This window comes from Phoxinus phoxinus, assembly GCF_949152265.1.
Source record: "Phoxinus phoxinus genome assembly, chromosome: 15".
Classification (NCBI taxonomy): domain Eukaryota; kingdom Metazoa; phylum Chordata; class Actinopteri; order Cypriniformes; family Leuciscidae; genus Phoxinus; species Phoxinus phoxinus.
Genome location: NC_136890.1, coordinates 29203701 through 29230042, shown reverse-complemented (window position 1 = coordinate 29230042; position 26342 = coordinate 29203701). Strand labels below are relative to the sequence as shown.

The 26342-nt window shown below is 37.3% G+C and overlaps 2 protein-coding genes across 2 annotated transcripts in view; one reads left to right on the top strand and one right to left on the bottom strand.

The window, feature by feature from the left end:
- The window catches only part of LOC307011478 (serine/threonine-protein kinase SBK1), a 381893-nt gene that overhangs the window by 320989 nt on the left and 34562 nt on the right, over nucleotides 1-26342 (bottom strand). The window lies entirely within an intron of this gene.
- Nucleotides 12782-24695, top strand: mapk13 (mitogen-activated protein kinase 13). The gene is made up of 12 exons (XM_079638897.1): nucleotides 12782-13234; nucleotides 14412-14541; nucleotides 14962-15020; nucleotides 15339-15444; nucleotides 16534-16563; nucleotides 19084-19131; nucleotides 19219-19333; nucleotides 21159-21230; nucleotides 21681-21760; nucleotides 22014-22092; nucleotides 24126-24299; nucleotides 24395-24695. The coding sequence occupies exons 1-12, from the start codon at nucleotides 13122-13124 to the stop codon at nucleotides 24481-24483; spliced, it is 1095 nt and encodes a 364-aa protein (XP_079495023.1). The 5' UTR covers nucleotides 12782-13121; the 3' UTR covers nucleotides 24484-24695.

Here is a 26342-nt window from a genome sequence, read left to right as displayed (position 1 = left end):
TGTGTGTGTGTGTGTGTGTGTGTGTGTGTGTGTGTGTGTGTGTGTGTGTGTGTGTGTGTGTGTGTGTGTGTGTGTGTGTGTGTGTGTGTGTGTGTGTGTGTGTGTACATAATGCAAGCACTTTGTTATAGGTGTGACATTAAACATGCTTGTGAGTGCTAATTTGCACCCCAAACGTGACAAACAGAAAAACTGTGAACTATAAAACGCAAGCAAAGTCGTTGTTCTTCACTTCTTTCTTTAACACATAGCAATCAGCGTTTCTCTCATTAAGGAAAACATCACCTTCTCTCCCACGTCACAGTTTTAAAGTAAAGTTCCAACATTCACCGGTAATCTTTTATTCATATAGTTCGAATTTCTGTTTCTGCCAGTTGCTTTTTTTAAAAGCATGTTGCAAAAACTGCATATGCTTGTAAAAGTGGGGGGGGGGGAATGTAAGTGATGTAAGTAGGTATGGGTGCAAGCCAGGTGTCATATGAAACGCATATCCAAGTGAACCCTTTTATATATTTATGTATTTAATTTAAATATTTTATTGTGACTTAGGTCACATTTTTATTATATGTTACATAGGAATTATTGCCATAAACTTTATATAGAAAAAAGAGATATTGACAACAGTCAATTATACATTTTATCATGCATCATTAATATGTATATATTATATATGTATTTTATATACATAACACGTGCAGTGCTAGTTTATAGTTTATATGGAGTGATAAGCAGCACAACTGTTTCCAACATTGATAATAAATCAGCATATTATTGCTGATTTTTTATTTTTTGATGAATGATTTTTGAAGGTTCTTGTGACTAATGATGCTGAAAATTCAGCTTTGTATCACAGAAATAAATTAGATTTTAAAATAATTGAAAACCTTTATTTCAAGTTGTAATAATATTGAATAATATTACAGTTTTTTTCTGTATTTTTGATCAAATAAATGCAGGCTTGATGAGCATGAGAGACTTGTAATTCTCTCTTCCTCCATTTGTGTGTGTGTGTGTGTGTGCGTGCGTGCGTGCGTGCGTGCGTGCGTGCGTGTGTGTGTGTGTGTGAGAGAGAGAGAGAATTGAGTGAGGCAGACGGGAAGAATAAAGTAGAAGTAAATCAATAGTATTGCTATTTAGAAGAATCACAGAACCATTAGGTTTTGCATTTGCACTGGCAGTTAAAAGCACTTTAAGCACAATCATGAAGCACGGCTCAACATTAAACTTGTCCAGGTATATTTGATTACTGATCATTTACTTCCATGAAAACTTGCTGAAAGTCCCAAATACATCATTTTTTAGCTCAATGGGATGAGGCACTGAGAATATCAAGTCTGCATCAAAGTCAACTTGAATTTTAGCTATACAACCCCTTACCCTATACCTGTAGGTCAAATGTACCTTCTCCCAGGTGTAGATGTGAGGCATGAAGTCAAGGTCCTGACGATTGGGACGGAAGACAGGAAGGGTCTCTTTCCATCTCTGTCCCTGTCTCTCTCTTACAGGTGCTGGCCTCCTGGGCCCCGGTTTTAGGCATGGAACATCACTGTCACTTAACGGTCTGTAGCCGGCTGGGGGATGACAGGCGTGAGTAACACATTATTTTTTTTTACTGACTTTAATATATAGTGACATGCGGCGCCCACATTCACTCAATCAGAAACATAGACATCTGAATGCCCATCCGAAAACAAAAACGTACATATGCATTCTATTTAGGTACAGACAAATATATGCAGACGTCTGATGGACACACACATGTATGTCATATCTGACTGGTCGTCTCATATCTGCATAATGTCAGTGTGTGTTTTAGGCGTTTTGTTTAGGAAAATAATGGCATTTTTTTGTTTGTTTATTGTCCCAGCCAATAGAAATACTCACCCTCATGTTTTTCAAACACATATAACTAACTTTCTTCTGCTTATAATTTTTTCTTCATGCATGAGTTCATTTAAATTTCAAGTTGCAAAATGGATGCAAACACAGGCAATTTTACTTCCCAAGTCTTCTCAAATTAGTGCCTGTGACTAGCCTGGGAAAACCCAGACCACTCTCAGTTGTAACTGAGTTAGGGTCTGGCAAAGCTCCATAGACAATTCATTTCCACAGGGGCGTCACCAACGGACGTCGGATAGATCTAAAACCAATCAGAGCGATGAATGACATGACGTATGCAGAGCGACGGAGAAACATCTCGAGACTCTCAGCAATTCTCTGTTTGTGTTAACGAAAATTACCATTTTAAATCGCTTGAAACAGACGCGATAGCTGATTCGAACGAGTGATGTTGTGATGTTCCACGGCGGCATCCATCTTTGTAATGTACAAAATCTGCGTCACCATCTCTGCTCTGTCGTCATCGTTTAAAGCCCGCCCCAACGTTTCTGATTGGTGCCGCGATTTCGACGGACTGGAAATGGGTTTCAATGGGCTCTTTGCCAGACCCACTTGCAGAGCAAATCTAAATTTGCCGGAAGTGGTCTGGGTTTTCCCAGGCTAGCCTGTGACCAGATCCTTGAGTGTGTCAAAGAGTTTGAACTCGAGAACTGGATCAGACTGATTCCTGAATTAATAATTTAGACTGGTTTCATCAACAGTCAAGTCAAATATTTTTAATAAATCAGCTGATCGATTTATTAAAAATATTTGACTTGACTGTTTCCATAAAATGCAGTTAACAATAAATGTGTTGGCTAATTCCCCTAAAAAAGTGTAAACACCATGAGTAAATTAGAAAGCAGATGGCTCTGATCGGTCTGCGCAGATCCACTTCAAGTCGAACACACCTTTTCACAAATCCTCTCCTGTGGCCTCATGGGATCTGTCATATGCACACTTCAGAATCTCGCTGGAAGTTGGTCTTCTGGGTACTTTTTGCCTACTCTTTTATGAGTAAACTGAGAATTCGGATATACTATTTTGTCACATACTGTTTTTTGCCTACTGTATATATTTCAGATGCAGCCAAACTATTCCGAACCTTGGTTTCAAAACGTTCGAATTCTGATGGTCCGCAGCTAGAGGCCATAGATCTAGTGAATTCATGAATCTGTGTTTAACATATGGTTTTGACTGATATCGGGTCTGTTTTATAATATGTACAGTTTTAATGAATTTGATAATAAACATGCATGTTAGGGGACAGTGACCTAAATAGTCATGTCCTGCCTAAAAACACATAAAATAGTAAAGTAGTAAATTACTACAAATTAATTAAAGAACACAAATCATACATACACTTCAAATTGAATGATTTGTAGATTACATTTAATAGATTACACTTTGATGAAGAACCATTTGGTTTGTAAAGGTGTGTGCATGTTTGGGTATGGTTCTTGTTGCATTTACACCATGTTGACCAGCATACGGTCAGCGTGTCTGGTTATGAGTGTTCGAATCAGTGAATCATTTTGCAGAGCAATTGGTTATATTGATTCAGAGTTTCGAAAAGCTTCAGGTTTACCATCGCTAATCTGAGCATCTAAGGCTGTCATTAACCAATGGTGTGAGTTTGTTTGACCAATGGAGAATGCGTGGAAACCTGTTTGAAACCATTATTTTCCCAATACCATTTGGTGACCCATAGTGATGCAGAAAACAAACAACTCTGACCTCTTTTGTTCAGTCTGATACAAGTTTATAAGCTTGGCTGAGCAAACCAGATCATTTCATATATGATCTTGGATGAAATTCAGCCCTCTGTATTTATCAGTTTTGGCTCATTATAGCTTTGTTTGTTTTGTAGAGTGTTTCGTATTCTCTGTCAGAGAAAGGGGTAAGTGCTGTAGTCGAATAATGGAGGACCCGAAATGTCTCGTGTTTAATTTCCCAATGAATGCAAATTAATGAGCAAATAAACCCATGCATAAATAATTGAGATACATAAATGACCAGCGCAGCAGCCTCTGCGGCACAACAGTGTCTCATTAAGAGTTTATAACAATGATACAATGAGAAAGAGAGAGAGAAAGACAGACCCTGGCAACGGTGTGGTAAAAAGGACTCGTCAGGCCCATCTCTTAATGTAATGGATGGTAATGACAGTGCTTACTGTTGCCCGAATGTACATTGACCGGTCACACAGAGCAGGGCCGGCGGCACTGTCGAGCATAATTAAAAATGTGTGTGTATGTTTGCAAAGAGAAAAGAAAGAGTGATTGTGTGGATGTGTGCACTGTCCATGTGTCTGTGGGGGAATAGAAAGAAAGCTTATTACCCATCTGCCATCCAATTTCAATCTCTTTAAAACAAATGAAACATTCACAAGACCAGGGACTTTTTCATTATCTCTATCCTCGTCCCTAAAAGGAGCCTTTTTACTGCCACTGACTCCACCAGCAGAGGAGGAAGTGGAGGTGAAATGAGAGGAAATGAAGAGCGAGAGGCAAGAGAAATCTGAACTTGGCAAATGGCATTTACATAGCCTTTACCATGCAGGTCACACTGCCAAAGCAGAGCAAATCAGCTCGTAAATGAGGCGAATTAAACAAGAAACCTGTTGCTAAGCGGAACGGTTTGGATCACAGAACGTTCCACGTAATCTCTGAATCACGAAGATGCAGTAACTCGTTCTCGTGTTTGAAACATCCTTCCCAAGGTGCCTTGTCGTCTAAAAAAGGACATGCTGTGATCCGACAGCACTGAGCAGCGCAGTTAGTGAGCCGCCATAGCGTGCTGTTGCTCGATCTCTTGTGGATTGTTGGTAGCATTAGCATGCTGTGGGCTCCTTACAAAACTTCCTGTCCTGAGGTCACATCTAAATGGAAGAGATTTGAGAAGAGGAGTCTGGGTCATGGAGAAGGTCGTCGCCATTAATCATGCCAGAGTCTTTTTACCGCCAGTCCCAGATAGCATCATTGATTGAGGCCAGTGATTAATTCCTCGGTAAAGCAGGTGGAACTTGTGAAATCACATCTTTAATTTGTTTCTAATCACTGCCTGGATGGTCACATGGCAACCAGGACTCATGAAAAAGGATGAATGTCTTCCTTGTGATAAGCTGTGTTCTGCTTCATAGGATCCCTGAGCAGTGTTCAAGGTTCCCTGCATGCCAATCAGGAGATGTCTAGTTTCACTTGATTTGTGTGTTATTTAGGCTGCAACCGAAATCGCATTATACTGTATAGGCCTAGTAGGCGAAAACGATGAGACAAGAGTAGGCAAAAAGACCAAATGACCTACTTCTTCCGGCGAGATTCTGAGGTGTGCATATGATGGACACTTTACTATCCCATGAGGCCACAGGAGATGATTTGTGAACTGAAGCGAATGCAGTACGTCTAGTTTGTATTCATACTATATAGAACTTACTTTTTTAGCTCTCGTAAAGTACTTATTCATAATAAAGAGAATATTTGATTTTGGATGCAGCCACTGTCTTTATGATTCGTTACATTTCATTACATTTATATAGCGCTTTTTCTGAGACCTCAAAGCGCTTTACATAGAAGGGGGGGAATCTCCTCAACCACCACCAATGTGCAGCATCCACTTGGATGATGCGACGGCAGCCATATTGCGCCAGAACGCCCACCACACACCAGCTTACTGGTGGTGATGAAGCCAATCAGTATGGGGATGATTAGGAGGCCATGATGGACAGAGGCCACTGGGCATATTTTGGGATTTTTAATGATCACAGAGAGTCAGGACCTCGGCTTAACGTCTCATCCGAAGGACGGCGCTCTTTGGCAGTATAGTGTCCCCATCACTATACTGGTGTGTTAGGACCCACACATACCACAGGGTGAGCGCCCCCTGCTGGCCTCACTAACACCTCTACCAGCAGCAACCTGGATTTCCCAGGAGTCTCCCATCCAGGTACTATCCAGGCTCAGCCCTGCTTAGCTTCAGTGGGCAACCGGTCTTGGGCTACAGGGTGATATGGCTGTGGCTATGAGCCAGTCATTGACTCTTTTATGCAACCGATTTGTTCAACAGCACTCAGCAACAATAAAAGCGAATTGCCTTTATGAGTGAGATATTAGCTGTGTCCCAATTCAGAGGCTGCATCCTTCGAAGGCCATGAAGGTCGAACCGAGCGTTGTTAAATGGGACGGTCTAGCCTACAGAGGACTGTTCTAGTCCCCTATCAACTGTGACAGCTGCTGTTGATGAGTGACAGTGACAATTGTACTCGACTTTTTTGAAACTTATATTAAACTATGTGAAAACAAAACAGGGTTCACAAACTGTCTAAATATGTTCACCATGGTCCATTTCTGTATATAATAAAGAGTAAACATAATTGCATCTTAGTAAGATATTGAACTGCTTTAAAGTTTTTATTTATATCATTAGATATTTGAGTAGGGTGAAACCCAATACTTATGTTTAAAAGAGTAATTTGGCAATTTCTCTCAAAACAAATCCTATTGTCACTGGCACACAATGAACTCTAGGCTAGACAAGGCTGCAAATATCCAATCTCCACCTTTTTTAATCCTTCATTGCCTCGGATACGAGGGACCCATTTTGAGGCCGCATTTGAAGTATTTGTTTTTCGCCTACTATATAGTAGGGAAGTATGCGATTTTGGATGCAGCCTCTGATTAATTCAGGACATTCACGAGCAACTAATCAATTTCAAAATCTGCGAGCCTTCCGATTCATTAGCCGTATTTGGTTAACTAATAACAACATGCAGTAAATGGTGAAACAATTTGCACTACAAATCAGATTTATTATGATAAATCAAAATAAAATGATAACAAACATTAAGCAGCATAACATACTGTTTTTGACACCGGAAGCCTTGCATATTCAAGTTGCAATGTTTAATTTTATGTATGCTGTTATGTAACCAGTTGTCATCTAGGGGTTTAGCCACATTTCATGTAGTAGCCTAATGAGCACACTGACTGATGGGTATTTCCCTTCTTCATATCCTGATACTTTCGATACACTTGGTCCATATGCCGTTTGCTGTGTCTTTCAGACTGAGCATAAAAACTCCCTTGGATTTGGAATCTCACTAGACCGAATAGCATCTGAAGTCCACTTCGCAGGGTATTCTCAGGTGATTGGAACGCACTCCAACATAATCTCTACTTGTTTCCGGCATGCATCTCTCAGCTTTTCCTTCGAATGAACTCTCTCGCACATTACATCTAAATACGCAAGACCTGAAAAAAGGGATCAGAAATGCCAGTCAAGCAGTGTAATTTTCTAGACGCAGAACGAACTGTTGATCTGATTACAAGTGGGATTTTAACAAGTGAAAATAATGAATGATTTGTTTGTTTGTTCTAACCCCTCTACATGACTGCAGTTCCCCATAGACAAGCAGCCAGTCATCTTCAATGTCCTTCTTTTACGACAGAACACGGAAAATGTCTAAATATGCACTAATATGAAATCTCATGCTATTTAAATTATTCATGAGTTGAGAGGCAAACTAACCTGACACACTTCTTCCATTCTCCGAACTCTCTTTAGAGAGAAAGTGGAGTAAATTGGGTTGTTCGAAGAAAAGACAAAGATTTGATACAGTATAAAACTGATATATGGTGAATACACTGCAGTTTAATTTCAGTACATTAAATTGTCCCTGGTTCGTGACCCAAAAATGTGTTGCATATCTGTTCTGATAGGGAAAAAATTAGGCTTTTAAAAGGTAAGCAAAAACACTACTCATAACTTTTGTTGTGGATGTCAGAACACTGTAAACAAAGTTGCTGCCTAAACATCCAAGTTGATTGTACTTAAAAATGTAAGTCATTTCAACTTAAACGGTTTGTTCACCCAAAAATGAAAATGATCCCATATACTCTCCCTCAAGCCATAGGTGTATTACTCCAGGGGGTTAATAAAGGCCTTCTAATGAAAAATATCCATATTTACAACTTTATTAAGAATCTGGCTTTACATTTAAAGTCGCGCAGATGGCCATTACCGGAAGCTAGTTTGGCTGAAAGAAGAAAGTCACACCCATGGCTTGAGGGTGAGTAACTATGGAATCATTTTCATTTGTGGGTGAACTAACCCTTTAAATTACATTAAACTGACTTCAAAATGAGTTGAATTTTGTGTCATTTATGAATGTCATAACTTATTGATCATGTGATTTATTTATTTTTTACAGTGAAGGCATTCAACTGAGGTGTAATTCATTCTAATTTGAATATGACAACATCGGCCAGTTGTTGTCTATATGTAAAATCTTGGTCCTGACTCCTGAAGAAAAGCCATGTGGGAACCACAATCTCATACCTGTCAAATTTCCTCTGTTCAAAACAGTCTGCAAGATTTAAACCCTTTAAAACCTACACTGAATGTTTTATTAAGACTTCTGAATGCATTATTATAGTGCATTATTAAGGCTTTCCGAGAAACAAGATAGAAAAGCCTAAACGTATTCATTTGAAATGATTTGCAGATGTGTCAATCCAGGTTTAAATGTGTATTTTAGCTGGGGTTTACATCACCACCCAGATATTTTAATAAATAAAAACCCCCGTGTTATGAATACATATTAGAGTGACACTACTGACATTTAGATCCAGTGTGATTATTCAGATCGGGGATAAAGAGCCCCCCCCCCACACACACACACACACACACACACACACACACACACACACACACACACACACACACACACACACACACAACCGTTAGTTCAGGAAGGAAGAGCCCACCACAACGCAGTCTGCTGCTAATGAGCCAATTATCTCTGCACTGCAACACAGGAAGTCGTGGCCGTAAAAGAGTGACTTCTTTTTTATTCATCATTTTTACAAGAGCATGTCAGCCAGCTCTCTGACACTGAAAATGTTAGACGGGTGGGCTTATTAGACAAGCCTAGATTTTAATGCTTTTATATTACTTCTATACCAACGCATATTATTATTAATTTATTAAACTTCGTGACCTTATAAGTTTTCATGGGTTCACAACCTAAAAGATGGGAAATGCAGTAAAGATGAATCACTCATATATTTGTGATGATGGCGTTATAATGTTACTCTGCTGTGAAGCTGCTCACATTACGACTGTCTGACAGTGCCATCTGGTGGATAGCAAATTTTTAAATAAATAAGCTTTCATTTATGGGCCAGTGGAGAGCCTGTAAGAATTTATTTTTGTCTTTCACAGTTATAGCCTTCCAATAATTGAGTGGTTCAGTGCCTGTAAAACTGGTAGAGAGATGTATTGCCCCAGAGGGAACATCCAAGAGATACTCCTCCCAGATTCTCTACTGCGTTTCATTTTGTGATGGCTCACTATAACCTTTACTGTACTATCAATCACATTGGTATAACTGTCCTGATATACCAATAGGACATGTCAGTTTCCATTACAGCCAGGCCGAATATCTGCCGATGTCCCACGAGTGAATCTGAACCTCACAGATTTGCTTTTGAATGAATAATATGTATTTCTTCTTAGAAAAAATATCAAAACACATTTTTAAACCATTACAGTTTTAACTATGTACACGTCACTCAAGTTTTTCCAGAGTGTTTGTCTTAATTTTGACAGTTGTGTTCTATATTGTGTACTTTAAAACATAATAATATCTCTAATATCTCCCAGAGATACTTATTTGGGAGTATATCTCTTTTTGTGAAGTGTGAATATATTTTTATATTATGGGCCTAGCACATATTTTAGTTTAGTTTAGTTTTTTTTTTTTTGTTGCTGAATTTCTCAAATACCGGTATTACTGTTTAGTTTCCCCTCAAATGCATTTATAAAACTGTAAAGGAAAGCATGCTTTGCTCTTTTTTTAAGAGCCCAAAAATCAAGTCAAGTCACCTTTATTTATAGAGTGCTTCTTACAAGGTTGTTTCAAAGCAGCTTTGCAGTGATAACAGGAAAATAATGCAACAAAGTTAGTTTTGGCTGTACAGCAGCTATAGAATAAAAAAGTGTCATTGTCCAGCTTAAAGGTACTGTATGTAACTTTTTCACTCTACTAAAGCATAAAAATACCATATGTTTGCAGATATTTAGGAAACATACTGAGTTCTACTAATTTCTCTGAAAAACACTTCTACAGCCAGTTATTTTACTTTGAAACGTGAGTTCCGTGTTGGAATGTCTGTTTTTGTTTTTGTTTGTGTGATCTCGCCCACTCCCAGTTCACCCAGTAGTATTTCGACACCCCAGGATGGCAGTTGGCAGGAAACACAGCGTATTGCAGCAAACAAACTGGGTCAGAGATAGCAGATTCTACCCAACCTAAAAAGCTTCGGTATCCATCTAAAAATATCTATGAACGAGAGCATATTAAAACGCGGATAAATCAACTCAGTAACTTGCAGTCTGTAAGTCTCCTCGGCTTTCGTCGTAAATTTCGCTCTTTAGCCAATGATTTACTCACCCTCAAGTCATCCTATATGCATATGAGATTCATATTAAAAACTTTATAAAGTAAAATAACTAGCTTCCGGCGAAACGAACATATAGATTCCACTTACGCCTAAAGTGCAACTTGTAATGTCGGAAGTAGCGTAGTGCGTCGTAGTGTATAAATATCAGCAGCATCTTCGTTTGGCCGGAAAATAGTTATATTACTTACACAAACGCATCGCTTCAGAAAGCCTTTATTAATCCCCCAGAGCCGTGAAGATTACTTTTATGATGGATAGATCAGATGCACTTTTATGGACTTCAAAACAGAAACGGCCATTCACTGCCATTATAAAGCTTGGAAGAGCCAGGACTTTTTTTTTCATATAGGCCTAACTCCGATTGTATTCGTCTGAAAGAAGAATGTCATATACACCTAGGATGTAAATCATGGGCTAATTTTAATTGTTGGGTGAACTATCCCTAAAACTAAGTTCAATGTTGATTAATTTCCGTTGTAAAAAAAAAAAAAACATCTTAATTTAGTAATTTTTTTCTTTAAATCATACTCTTAATTCGGTTTTATGTTAATATATTTTATCACAAATAATCATTTCAGAGAACACGGGAGATACTTCAAAAGATTTTTAATGATTATATGATCAATGTCATAATCATCTTGCCCTATTTACATTATTGTTCTGTGGTATGGGGTAGTACTTATAAAAGCACATTAAAACCAATAGTAGGCCTATAATGTTGCAAAAAAGAGTTATCCGATTAATTCATAAAGTCGGGTTTTTGGATCACACAAACTCATTGGGCCCTATCTTGCACCCAGCGCAATTGACTTTGTACACCGACGCATGTATCATTCCTATTTTGCACCCGCGCACAGCTGACTTTTCCCTCCACAGATGCACGCCGGTAAATTAGGGAATGAACTTGCGCTTGCAGACGAGAACGAGAACGTCGGTCTCCGATCGGCTGTGAACCGCTTCTTGCGCCGGCAAATCCGCCGTTATAATAGCAATCCGCCATGGAACAAGCGCGCCTGCTCTTAAAGGTAGGGTAGGTAGGATTTATATAAAAACTTTTTACCAAATTTGATTAAACTTTCTATATATATCAATGCATAATTAAAATGTAAGTACTCTGATAAAAAGAGTATAAAAATCGAGTGACTCTAGACCGTTTAATCTTCATTAAACACAGCTCATTATTTCCATTCGGGACGAATCACAGGATTGGCTTGCGCGACTGTCACTCTCCGTCGCCATGACTACCGCCGTTATTACTGGCTCTGCCCACTCTGCCCACCCGTTTTTAGGTGGGACTCGGAGTGAATGGAATTAATGAGCTGTGTTTATTGAAGATTAAATACACTAGAGTCACTCGGTTTTTTATACTCTCTATTTCAGAGTACTTGCATTTTAATTATGCATTGGTATATAAAGACAGTTTAAACAAATTTGAATAAAAGTTTTTTTTAGACAATTCTGACCTACCCTACCTTTAAAGGGAATGTGAGAGGACGCTCTGATTGGTTTATTTAACGTTACGCCCCAAACCACACCTATGAATAATGAAGCTACTTCAGACCAACCCCTTTTAGATTTGCGCCAGGCGCAAGAGGCATTTATCCCGCCGGGAAAATAGCAACAGCGCCGGGATCCGCACACAAAGTTACTTGCGCTTTGACACTTGCGTTTCAGATCGTTAAAATAGGGCCCATTATTTTTTTAAATCAAAGATCATGAAGTTTCATGACATTGTTGAGTTCCAATTAGTACAGGCTACAAAGCAAGGCACAAATTGTTAAGCCAAATACAAAGAAGGTTCCAAGAACGTACTGGTTGTTATGAGTTACGTGATGAATTAAACTTTAGGACTCAGAAACATAGTACAACTTTGAAAAGTTTTTGCCCTACAGTTAATGGGGTACAATTATGGAATAATTTGGAGATGGAGATGAAACGATGTCCAAACATCAACCTGTTCAAATATAAATACAAACAAAAGATTATTGAAAAGTATAGAGAAGAAAAAATGATTTGCCACTATGGGTATTTCTACCATGATCAAATACTGCAAGTGTATATAATCTATTTATTGTTTTGTTTTTGTTTGTTATATTTTGCTGTTGTTTCCTTGTTGTTGTTTTGTTGCTTTTGCACTATGTTCCTTGTAGCTACTATTGGAAAATTATAATTTTTATCGTATTAATTTTGGGGGTGGGTGTTCCCAGACCAACCGTCTGTATGTATGCCCCGTCACATCACGCTTTGGCCCACTCCTTTTGAGCAGGATGGTTACTGCTCACATAAATAAATAAAAAAGTCAATCATAGAGCAGAGGGACAGTTTGAGGATAACAAATGTAATTTATTTTATGATTCTTTATTATTTTATTTTACATTCAAAGTTAATTAGCTAACACGTGCTGCTAACCCCTATGGTGCTAAGCAAGTAACTGAACCACCCAGATATGTGTTTACATGAAGGTGAGCAGCAGTGTGTCAATCAAAGCTGCAGTTGCTTGAATTCGAAAGTGGGCGTGTGCGGGGATCATGACGTCAGCGTCAGACAGATCTCAGCGCGTTCGATTACAGCGAGCTTTTCAAAGTTTCGATGGATCGTGATTTAAAACGTCGATTCCGCCGCCGCTTCGCACTACATAGATCCAGATAAACGGCCGTTTCATTTTGGCGTGAAACAGAATCGTTCCTACGCAGTGACCTTTTGGAGCTCGCATGCAGAACATCGCGTAGGAGTCGCTGTGTTGCTCGTTGAACGTTTGATTTCTGCCTGTTTTCCTTCACAAATGGAGTCACGGGTGAAATTCAATCGAGAGGAGATCAACAGTACGGTATGGGAAGTTCCGGAAAAGTACATTTGCTTGAAGCAGATCGGAACTGGAGCGTATGGCAGCGTGTGGTGAGTAAGTTCCTGCCAGACAGGTAGCCGCACATCAACTGCATCTCTACAGGTTACCACATGCATGACGATCAGAAAGACGCCGTGTGTGCATTAGCATTCTTTGCTTTCAACGAACTGCTATTTTGTTAGCATTCATAGTGACTATTATTCATTTTATTAGTCATTTGTACTTGCTACTAGTCACTATCAAGTAACGTTATTCCTTGCGTAATGTTTAGTTACGCATAAATAGTTAATAACAAGTTAATGTTTACTAACAAAAGCATAGGTTAATTAGGGTAGTAACACAACAACAATGTGCCATTACTTAATGAATGGATTAACTTCTATCTTGTGAATAATCTCTTAGGGAATTTAAAAAGATACTAATCCTGGTACTGTAATTTTGGGCAGAACTTCCTTCCTATAGCCTGGTTATAGCTTACATCCTAATTGATCAACTTATAAAATATATTGTGTGAAGTTATATAATACACAATATGTTGGGGCAGTCTGAAATCAAACATTGGCCTGATACGATAACCAATTATAATTTTGTTATGAATGATAACAGATATGGTAGAACTCTTGAGACTGTCTCTTTAACATGTGGTTTAAGTGAAATCACATGTTTTAAGTGGAAGCCAGGTGTCAAATGTACTGTGAAGTTGAAAAGATGAATAAAACTGGATGTTTTGAAGTTTTTAAAACACTTTTAAAAATGTAGTTAGAAATGTTCAACATCCAGTAATGGGCAAATGGGCTGACATTGCTACTGATGTCACCAATGTATCAAGCATTCCTAATTTTGCAGGCCTTTTGCTATGGACATTTATGTTCATCTGTGCTACTGTATTGTACATACAATGGCAGTCACGTTATTGCTAAAATTAGTCATGATATGATCTATCCCAGCAGCATTGACATTTCCTGTTGATGGTTTGATGATGCCACAAAACCTTCACAAATGCTGTAAGATCATAGTCTGGTGAAAGTGGGCGACTGTGAAACCCACATGCCCTGACAACTTAGTCTTTGCAGCAAAGCAGTCTGTGTGTGTGTGTGTGTGTGTGTGTGTGTGTGTGGATTGTATCATTAAACATGCTTGTGTAGTTTCTTATTTGAATATTGCACTTTCTGTGTCAGTTCCTGAATCAGTTACAGTTCCTGATAGTGATTGTTCTCCATACCTTAGCTCGTCCATCAACAATAAAACCAAAGAGAAGGTGGCGATCAAGAAGCTGCACCGACCCTTTCAGTCGGAGATCTTCGCAAAGAGAGCCTATCGTGAACTGAGGCTACTCAAGCATATGAAACATGAAAATGTAAGTGTTGTCTATGCCTGACATGCCTCGAGGTCAGTTCTTGTTGCTTTCAATGTTAGTGCTAGATTTCATCACAACCAGAAAGACGTTTCAATGGCTTGAGTGGCTTTTGCAAGACACAAAAGACTTGTATCACACCATATTACTCATTGTTTTCATTGAGAACGGTGCGAGTATCAAATGTTTAGCTTAGTGGACTGAGTGTGTGTCTTTGTGTGTGTGTGTGCGCAGTACAGGATACTTGTGGCGCCTGGAGACAATGATTATTGATTGCAGTGTCATAAACTGTGTATTATATTAATATCTAAAATATACACCGAACACTGAAACCCAGGCAGCCTTATTCAGTCCATCTAACACCATTATAATATCTTGAAAAGACGGTGACTCACTTCTTGCCTTTTTGCTGTCCAACCCAAGGTAATAGGCTTGCTAGATGTCTTCACTCCTGCCTCCAGAATGGACAACTTCCAAGACTTGTAAGTCTTTAATGAGGCCTGTGCATGTGCAATCTATCGGTTAGCCATATGTCCTGAGACACATTTAAAGAAATAGTTCAGCCATAAATGAAAAATCTGTCTTTATATACTCAACCTTTATCTCTTTTTTATTAAATAAAACGGCAGTTCATAGTGACTTTAATTTCAGTCTTATGTCAAAGAGCTGCATGAAGATCCTTTTATAATGGAGAGAATAACTGCTTATGGGTTTGTGTCATTATATAATGACAGAATTATTTTTTTGGATGAACTGTTCCTTAAATAAAAAGAGAAATAAGCAATTCCTTTCTGTTTTAGCTACCTGGTGATGCCGTACATGTACACAGATCTCTCTAAAGTCAAGGGCATCCTTACAGAAGACCGGATCCAGTTCCTGGTCTATCAGATGCTGTGCGGACTAAAGGTTAAACCGAAATAATATCTCACAAAGAAAGGGCAAATTTTCCTAACCAGGCATGATGCAACAAGTTTCCAATAGTTTCTCCTCGCATGGAAAATGAAAATGCCGTGTTAATACATTTCCGTTCAAAAGTTTGGGGTCAGTAAGATTTTTTTTTAAAGAAATTTATAGCCTACTTTTATTCAGCAAGAAGCCATTAAATTGATCAAGAGAGACAGTAAAGAGATTTATATAAAAGTTATAAAATATATATTTTTTTCAAATAAATTGTTTTCTTTTGAACTTTCTATTCATTAGTGAATCCTGAAAAAAATGTATCATGGTTTCCATAATATTTCACAATATTACTGATTTTACTGTATTTTTGATCAAATAAATTCAGCCTTGGTGAGAATGAGAGACTTCTAAAAACATTTTTTTTAATCTTACCAACCCCAAACGTGCTTGTGAATTTACTGTGCATGATTTATCAGTGAACTTTACTCCAAAACAACCACAATCCTTTCAATTCCTGATGGTTAAAACAGTTTTTGCTTCTTTCATTTTCCTTTCACATTATGAAAGTAACAAATTGTTGCGAATGCAGTTTCCTGTTGACTAAACATCTCACACACACAATAGTGAAGTAACTGAATGTTTGAGGAAAAAAGACCAAATGTTTGGCACTTGTAAATCACATCAGGCATTCACTAGGTCAGAAAAGAAACGTATCCACCTGCAAACCCTTTAATTAATGCAAAGCAGTAGTACTGCAGAAAACCAGACATGCACTTAAGACCATAAACATCAGTTTTGATGCAAAAGTTCAGCGTATGCATACAGAGTCAAATGCATAGCCTTTCAAAGTAGATATGATAGTGTGTGTGGACAAAGTGTACATTGCATGCTTGGTTTGGAAAAAAAATTTCTGCATGCGCTTAGTGAATTGTATGTATGTGTAAAAACAGAAGTATACTTTGAGTTTAGGATCATTTCCAGAGGATCTGATCAATCCTATTAGTGTAATCAAATACTAAAACATAACACTGTGAAGAATCTCATGATACTGATTTCTTTTTTCTCTCTGTCCCTCTGTTTTTCTCCACTCCACAGTACATTCATGGTGCTGGCATCATTCACAGAGTAAGTGAGACTGGCAGTGAATAAACAGCATCTGCTCATAATTATCATTTCCACACAGAGCTGAATTAAAGGCACATGGTATCTCTTGGGATCGTTGTACTAGCTCTTCGCTCCATGGGGGAGTTTTCATCTCAGTGAATTACATTTGCTGGCTGCTAATATGTATTGATCAGTGGACTATCAACAGCTATTAACTACACCTCCTCTAATCTGAGAAGATCCCTCTCAGTGGAAGAGTAATAAATATAATTTATATTTGTTAATAACTATTTTACAACAGCTTTAGTCATGTCTCCAATTGGTTTTAATATAATGTACTGTGTTTATTTTTAAAGGAACACTTCACCCATTTGCATTAGACTTTGTATCTTTAGAAACCCAGTCACATTTTCGAATGGTCATGGTTTATTCCCTTATTTTCCCCTGAGATGGGAGAAATAAGGATTTAAGTGTTCCACTTCCTGCTTTTTATGACGCAAAAATCGTCATTTTGCGTCATAAAAAGCAGGAAGTCAAATTTCTTTGAATAAGGGTAAGACTACAAACACTAGCTCATCATTTATCCAGTAGAAGGCGCTGTTCCGCATGTTTTCAACCCGCCCATAGAGGGATCTCACTCACAGAATGTACATATAGTGTCAGCCATTCTTTATTTGGAAGCTAAGCTAGTTTCTTATTCTGTGGAGAAAGCTGAGTAGTAGCGGTGACCATCCTCTTTTTCCCGGACATGTCCGGCCGTCGAGATGGTTCAAATTGTTCGGGATTCGGCTTTTGCTTTCTGCAGTCGCATTCATAGTTTACATGCACACCTTTTGTTTCAATCTAACTGAATTCATTCCGATTGGTGAATCTGAATGTAGTGTTTACATGAACGCTAAACAAGTGATCGTTTGATGTGCGTTTTAACATTGCTAGGAAAATTCCCGCTCCTCCGTGAGAGATACGAGACCGGTGCGTCTCACAGGCGCCGGCGCCGCTCATCAGTAATCACGCCACCGGGCTCGCATCGTTCTCCGCGGCCGTCAGTCTCGTTCCTGCTCGTCACAGTAAACATGAGGAATGGCGACTGAAGAACGCAAAAGCCGAATCCTGGACATTTTGGGCGACATCAAAATACTGGGCAGACTCACGGAGACTCACTAGTAGCATAGCCTTGTTGTTTACTGCGATCTCTTACCGATAGGCGTGGCCTCCTAGGGCAGCGAAGCAAGTGCATTCTGGGAGTTGTTGTCTTTCATCCCCATAAGCCAAAAATACATTTTCTGGCTTTTCTCAGTCTAGAAGGCTCCAAATTCAAAAATAATTTCACATTTCTTCTACATAAATGACCCATTTTAAATACACATTCATCTTTCCAGAGGTGAAGTGTTCCTTTAAATTTTTTAACTCTATGTAACGTGAAGCTGTGTTTTTGTTCACTGATTATGAATAATCTTTTTTTTTGGGGGGGGGGGGGGGGATGTCAAATTCCAAGTAAAGAAAAGTAAATTAATGTACAAAACTTGAAAAAAAACCCGCATTGACTTAACTGGATTTTTAAAATTGGCATGTAACCCTATACTGTTCAGACTTTTTTTAAAATGTTTTTGAAAGAAGGTTCTTATGCTCACCAAGACAATAAGGTATTTGGTTCCAGTAATACAGTACAGTAATGCAGTATAAAAACAGTAATATTTTGAACAGCACTGGGTAGCAACTGATTATATGAAATCGTATTCCTTGTAATTAAATTACATTACGTTTTAAAATACGCAGAATTAGACTATTGTTAAATTTGTATTGATTACATGGTTGCTTGATATTCACAAAATGGCAGTATTGTTTTAAAATGTTAATTTGTATTCATTTGTATTAATTAATTTATTAATTATGACCTTTTCATCAACTTACGAACCCCCTGCAGTTCCTTCGCAAACTCCAGTTTGGGAAACCCTGACATAATGCATTTCAATTTTTTGATGACAAATTTTAAACATAATCTTCAATAAAACAAGTTTATCTTATTCAAATCTATGTAATAAACAAGTTACGACTAAAAGTAAGGTTGAAGTAATTCAAAAAGTAGTCTAATTATATTATGTGCAATGTCCGGGTGTCGTGTGTAGTAGATATATGCAGTTTGTAGTAGATGCACACTCCTTGTTGCCAGATTGAAATATCCAAAAAATAAAGGTACGCCAAGCTAGTGATTTATCTAAACTTTTTTTTTTTTACATGCAAGTTCTGAAATGTACTTTATTGTGTCTCTAATTCTATTAATATCAGTGTGTTCAAGGCTTTGCTTTGGGTGAGCTTTCCTATTGTGCATTGTCCTTCGAGTTAATGCCAGTGGTTTCCTGTTAAGTGAAGCAGTGCCTGTACTTGCTCAGAACTGTTTGAAGCCGCCCAGCTCACTTTGAATGTGAAAAATACAGCTTGTGGAATTCAGATTAAAGATTTCTTAAGAAACCCACTATGATCTTTTGGGATTGTTCAGGAACAATGTCTTTGTAGGAAGATTAACACCTTTCTGTATTGCAGGACCTCAAACCAGGCAACCTGGCTGTGAACCAAGACTGTGAGCTGAAGGTCTGTGCCACCATTCTCTTACCATAAAAGATTAAAGCGTAAACCCCAGACAGTTGACAGTAACACCTTCCTTTGCTCTGGCTGCAGATATTGGATTTTGGCCTGGCGCGTCATGCAGAAGCAGAGATGACGGGTTATGTCGTGACGCGATGGTACCGGGCCCCTGAGGTCATTCTAAACTGGATGCACTACACGCAGACAGGCAAGATGTTTGTCATTCTTTAAGATGTATATTGCTACAAATTATTAACAAGAGTTATTACTCAGGTGTTTCAGATTAGGAAAAACAATTGTTCATAAAATATGAGGTAAATAATTATAGTATCGTTAGTTATAGTAAAAAAAAGAAAAGAAAATATTACTATAATTTTTTTTTTTAAATGTATAGTCCAGTTAGTTTATTGAAACCTGTCCAATAGCACCTCTATTGGTCTATATGAGCATTTACAGGTGAAACTGGAAAAATTAGAATATCGTGCAAAAGTTCAATTATTTCAGTAATTCAACTTAAAGGGTGAAACTAATATATTATATAGACTCATTACATGCAAAGTGAGATATTTCAAGCCTTTATTTGTTAAAATTTTTGATGATTATGGCTTACAGCTTACCAAATTCAAAATTAGAATATTGTTAAAAGGTTTTCATAAGCTGTAAGCCATAATTATAAAAATTATACTTACTTTGCATGCAATGAGTCTATATAATATATTAGTTTCAGCTTTTAAGTTGAATTACTGAAATAAATTAACTTTTGCACAATATTCAAATTGTCCGAGTTTCACCTGTATAGCATTCTCTCATTAGGATTCATAGGTATACAATAGCGGCCAGAAGTGATCTTCAGCCTAGGCTAATTGACATTTTTACATTTTACATCCTTTATTCCAAGCATGTGTTAGCATATTGCATAGTTTTGCCATTTTGGCCAGGTCTCTCTTGCAAAAGAGGTTTCAAATCTCAATGAGATCATCTGGTTAAATAAAGGTAAAATAAAAAATTGTTGTGCTGGGAGTCAAATTTTATGCAAAATTGTGTGGACAATTTTTGGCAAGGCTATCATGCAAATAAATTATGAACACATGCTAAAACGAGAGGGAAACATCGTGATTAAATTTGTATTCAATATATGCTTTTCCTGTGAGCTTTTTGTTTTTCTAGGAATTTTTTTTCTAAATAAAATAAAACCTCAATTTTTTGCCTTTTTTGCCAAATAATTTTCAGATAAATACCTTAACCAAGTTTAGTGTTTTGCTATTTCCTTATGTTTAAAATATCAAATATTTCCCCATATTTTAATGGTTTAATCAAACTTGTAGGATCATTATAACAAAAAAAAACCTCCATACTTCACTTTTGGCCACTACTGTAGTTCTAACACAGAATTGTTTGGATAGATATGCAATATCAACATATGGACACCTTCCAGTTAAATGCATATAATTTATTTCGAACAAATTTACATATGAAAATCTTTACCAATCTCAAGATTCATAGAATATTTAATTGATTGACTGGCTTTTTTCTTTTAAAAAATTAGATGAATTAAAATGCCATTAAATGCATTTAACATATGGTAATGAATTGTAATTAATAAAAAGTCAAATGTTGCTGCATGTGCTGGCTGTGGGGTTGTTGAACTCAGTCACCTGTGATATTACTACACATATATGTGCTCTTATGTTGGGACTGACAGAACTCGATAAACAAGCTCCTCATAACCGTTAGTTTAGAACTCAGTGTATATCTTTTTTGTTCACATGAATATTAATGGGATAACATTAATATTTACTGTGCTAAAATATGTATAGTTATGTTTGCTTAATAAGGATAACAATTAATGTCTTTAATTGGCAGTTAGTCTGAATGTGCTCTAATGTTTTTATTACTAAGATCAATACTATATTGCTGAGTTCAGGATTGCTGCGTGAATGTATAGTATGTCAAATGGTTTGCATTCTTTTCAGGACTGGTGGTTGTAATGATTATTATAGTTCAATATTTGTGATTGTTTTCCTCCTTTCTAGTGGACATCTGGTCTGTTGGGTGCATCATGGGTGAAATGTTCAATGGAAAAACACTCTTTAAAGGAAAAGACTGTATCCTTCAGCATTCACTTTGCCTAATTTTACTAAATGACCACATTCTCAGGGCTAGATTAAATATATTTTAAAGGAATAGTTAATCCATAAATTAAGTTCTGACATTATTTACTCATGTCCTTCCAAACCTATATGTTGTTACATTTGTTTTGTTTTTTGTTTTATATATATAAAAAAACAATCATTGTGTAGCTCTTCAAATATTCTACTTTATAGAATATTTTAAAAATAACAGCATACAGGTTTGAAATAATTTTCATTTTTGGATGAACTATCCTTTTAACATTCTGTTTCTTAAATTTCACTGACATACAGGCACTGTCATTTAGTTCATTGTGATTGCATTTAGAAATGCTGTGCTCACTTATTGTCTTGCTTGTCAAGAACAGAAACAACTTGAAGTTGGAAATGACATGCTGTGCATTGCCTTTAACTTTCGACATTCAGACATGGATCAGTTGACTCAGATAATGAAAGTTACAGGAACACCAGGTCCAGATTTTGTTGAGAAACTGGAAAGCCCAGAGGTAAGACATTTTCAATGCAACCAAAGATAGTATCTTTAATACGTGGTGTGTCTGGATCTTTATTAAATGTGTGAATGATCTCTGATGCAACTCGGAATGAATTGCTAATGCGATGCGAAATAAGATGGTCTTGAATATTTTGGGGGAAATTTTCAATTTGAATTATATTGTGTGCCAGTTGCTGTAGCTACTGTGCTCAGCTGTCATCCCTGATCTTGATAAATGTCAATATCTCTTCACTGCTGTTAAATAGGCTAAGAACTATATCAGATCCCAGCCCCACTACCAGCGCAAAGATTTCTCTACATTGTTTCCCAGAGCCAGTAAAAAAGGTAAGTAATACCCCAATAAAATTACTCCTTTGTCATGTTGTCACATTTCATGCTTAGCAAGAGACTTTTTTTCAGTGTAAAACTTATGATTTAGTTTGACTGCATAGTTACTACCTGTCAATGTGATGCATCATTATTTCTGACAAAAATGACAAGATGCTGGAGCAATTGCAACAGGGCAATTTAAGCAAGTTTTTACATTTCTACATCAAACTTCAGGTAGAATGCCACCAGAATATATGGCCACAGATATTCTGCACTATTTAACAGCAGCGGAAACTTCTAGATTAGTTATATATCGCAACTTGGAAATTAATAGGCATCCCAAACAAAATATGAAATGTCAGCCAAACATTTTAATGACATTATTCAATGTTACGTTTTCTGTAACAAGCTTTGTTAGCTCTGCACATATGTATAGATTTGGTAACACCTTACAATTAGTTAACATTAGTAAATGCATTGGGTATTATGAACTAATGATGACCATGATGTGTTTTTAAACTTGACTCTAATTTTATACTGGCATATTCTAGTACCTTAAACCAAGCTTAATTAGACCCGACTAGCCCTGACCAAGGATAAAAAATGACAAAATAACTATAGAGTGCAACTGTCGAGTTTCAGAAGTAAAAACTCCATTCGGTTTCTCCATAGGGAAATAGATTTTTATTGATAACTTATTAACCTTTAAAGACAGACTTACTGTGAACTATGAGGTTGTTAATCTACATTACTACATTACCCATTATACAGAAAAATCAGTGAGTCGAAACAATCACTATTTGCTAAAGCCGTTAAAGGATTAGTTCACTTCAGAATTAACATTTTCTGATAATTTACTCACCCCCATGTCATCCAACATGTTTATGTCTTTCTTTCTTCAGTCGAAAAAAAATGTCCACTATATGGATTTTTCTCCATATAGTGGACTTTAATGGGGTGTACAATGGTTTGAAGTTGCAGTTTCAATGCAGCTTCAAAGGCTCTACACGATCCCAGCCGAGGAATAAGGGTCTTATCTAGCGATCTGTCATTTTCTATAAAAAAGATAAGCATTTATATACTTTTTAACCACAAATGCTCGTCTTGCACTAGCTCTGCGATGCGCATTACGTAATCACATTGAAAGGTCACCCGTGACGTGGGCGGAAGTACCGACCTAGTGTTTACAACACGTCATTTACAAATATATATATATAAATAAAAGGTAAAACAACTATGTCGGACGATTTTGAAGTTGGAGGAGTAAGTAAGATAGTTTTTCACCCTACCTTTTTGAACCGGACCGCTCGTGACCTTTCAACGTGATTACATAATGTGTGGTGCATCGCAGAGCTAGTGCAAGACGAACACTTGTGGTCAAAAAGTATTCTTATATATACAGTATATATATATATTTTTTTTTAATGACTGATCGTTTCGCTATATAAGACCCTTATTCCTAGGCTGGGATTGTGCAGAGCCCTTTGAAAATGCCCTGAAACTGCAATTTGGACCTTCAAGCCGTTGTACCCCATTAAAGTCCACTATATGGAGAAAACCTGCAATGTTTTTTTTTTTTTTCGACTGAAGACAGACAGACATGAATATCTTGGATGAGGTGGGGGTGAGTAAATTATCAGAACATTTTAATTCTGAAGCGAACTAATCCTCTACGTACTGAGTTTTGTACCTTTTGTATTTTTGTCAGATTTTCAAAACCTTTATGCTTCAATTTCATATCAAAGCTTGTAATGTTATAATTCACCTCATAGCTGGTTGGCTTGGTTCATGGCTTATAACGCTTTAACAAAGACTTTTTTTAAATCCCTATAGAAGAAATGAATAGACAAAATACTTCCGGAACACCAAACGCCATTGAAAAAGTGGACGGGCACTAATGCACTCTATTGTCAAACAATAGCTCAGCTTGCCCTGTACTAATACAATAATGCTCACATAATAATACATGTATCAGCTCTTGCTATTCTAATGCTGTCACTTTGTTTCTGACACATTGTGTCCCACATTGCCACTGTAACTAACCCCAGCGGTAGAGATGCTTGAGAAGATGCTGGTGCTAGATGCTGACGCTCGTCTCACTGCTGATGGTGCATTGGCTCACAGTTATTTTGATGGCCTGAGGGACCCAGAGGACTGGCCAGAGCCCACGTCGTACGATGACAGCTACGACAATGCCACAATGCCCTTAGAAGAGTGGAAATGTGAGCAACAGATATTACACAGATAGTTATGGCCGCTGTACTTTATAGTGACACAAATTGTGTATGCAAATGTAACGTGACTATTTTTTTCACAGGTTTATCATTTAAAGAAGTGAGGAGCTTTGTTCCTTTCCCAAGAAGAGATTCAAAGAGAAGAAACACACTCACAATGTCCCAGTGTTAATGGGTCTGACATTGTCTGACAAGTCTCCGCCTTGAAACTATTTTGAATGTTTATTCACTCCATAAAAAGTATATGAATAGCAGTATGCTAGTATACTATGCTCTATAATAAGGACAGCCATATACAATTTCATGTATTTGAGTGTTATGGGGCTTATTATTAAAGTATTTCACAATCTGTATACCATTTAAATTTTGGGGTTAGTAAGATTTTTTTAAAAGAAATTAATACTTTTATTTATCAATGATGCTAAATAACATTGATAATAATAATAAGAAATTATTCTTGAGCAGCAAATCAGCATATTAGAATGATTTCTGAAGGATCATGTGACACTGAAAACGGAAGTAATGATGGTGAAAATTCAGCTTTGCATCACAGGAATAAATTACATTTTAAAATATATTAAATTTCACAATATTACAGTTTTTTTTGGTTAAATATGCTGCCTTGGTGAGCTTGAGACTTTAAAAAAAGTAAAAAAAATCTTACCAACTCTAAACTTTTGAATGATAGTGTATATCAAAAATAAAGAAAATCTTATATATATAGGCTACATATAGATGCCGTGTCAAACCACTGTTACTGACTCCAGTTAAACACTTAAAGAAAGCTTTAGTATTGTGAAATGTTTACCTACTTAAAGGGGTCATGACATGGTTTTTTTTATTTCATTATTATGTTCCCTTAGGTGCAAATATAGTATTACTATAGTTTTTTTTACAAAAAACTTTTAAAATGTAGTGATTTATGACCTTTTCCCACCCTGTTTCTCATCCTCTGATTCAAACAGTCTGTTTTGGGGGTGTTTCCCCTTTAAGAGTTCAGTGTTAACGCCCACTGTTATGATTGGCTAACGTCAGTGCCTATGCATCAATTATTAACGCCCCCAGCCAGAACATTTGCGGATTCGGCGCAACTGTTTAGTAGCGGGTGATGCATGCCAAGCGATGGCTCTTGCAATGATAAAACCTTATTATGTTTGAGCCGGAATCAGAGGAAAATGAACGATCACCACAACAACGAAGACTGGATCAGCCCGTGTCCACATGGAAAGTGAAACTATTTTGAATTAATAAAAAAAAATTTACCCGAGACACTTGAAAACGGATTAGCTAACAGTTTAACATTATTTAACTAATTCCAATGAAATGATAGGGTGTACCACGGACAAAAATGCATGCACAGGCCATATTTGAAGATGGAGCATTGATAAAGGCAACGTTTTTTATTTTCTATCACATGTAGGCCTACTAGAAAGGCGACATATTTTCAAGATTCTCTTATACAAATGTGTTTATATTAGCCATGGTAAAAAGTAAGTTTGCGTCGTCGTTGTTGAGCCCAGAATATTCGGCACGGACTTATCTTTGAGCAACAGTTTTCTGGCAAAGCCAAGCATCATATTGGGATTTTTTCCCTCAAAACAGTCATCCTTCAAATGTACAGAACAAACGCTTAAACTAACACTGCCGTGACTGGGACGTCCGCAAAAAATAAAGTGCATCCATTTTTTCCCTGACGACTGGATCTTTCAGCGTATTTAAAAAGTAGTTTAAAGTTTTAAATACATTACTTACAGTTTGCGTCGTCGATGTTGAGCCCAGAATAGTCGGCACGGACTTATCTTTGAGCAACAGTTTTCTGGCAAAGCTCAAAACCGTCATCCTTCAAATGTATAGAACACACGCTTAAACTAACACTGCCGTGACTGAGACGTCCGCAAAAAATAAAGTGCATCCATTTTTCCCTGACGACTGGATCTTTCGCAGCGTATTCACAGATGTTGTTTGTCCACAGCCAGGAACAGCACATCTGCGTGGCATCGTAATTTCCCTGTACACAGACCCACTCGCTGT

Coding starts and splice junctions, on each gene's coding strand:
- mapk13 (XM_079638897.1), top strand. CDS start 13,122: ATGGAGTCACGGGTGAAATTCAATCGAGAGGAGATCAACAGTACGGTA. Junction 21,761..22,013: donor AGAAACTGGAAAGCCCAGAG/GTAAGACATTTT, acceptor GCTGTTAAATAG/GCTAAGAACTATATCAGATC. Junction 24,300..24,394: donor GCCCTTAGAAGAGTGGAAAT/GTGAGCAACAGA, acceptor TTTTTTTCACAG/GTTTATCATTTAAAGAAGTG.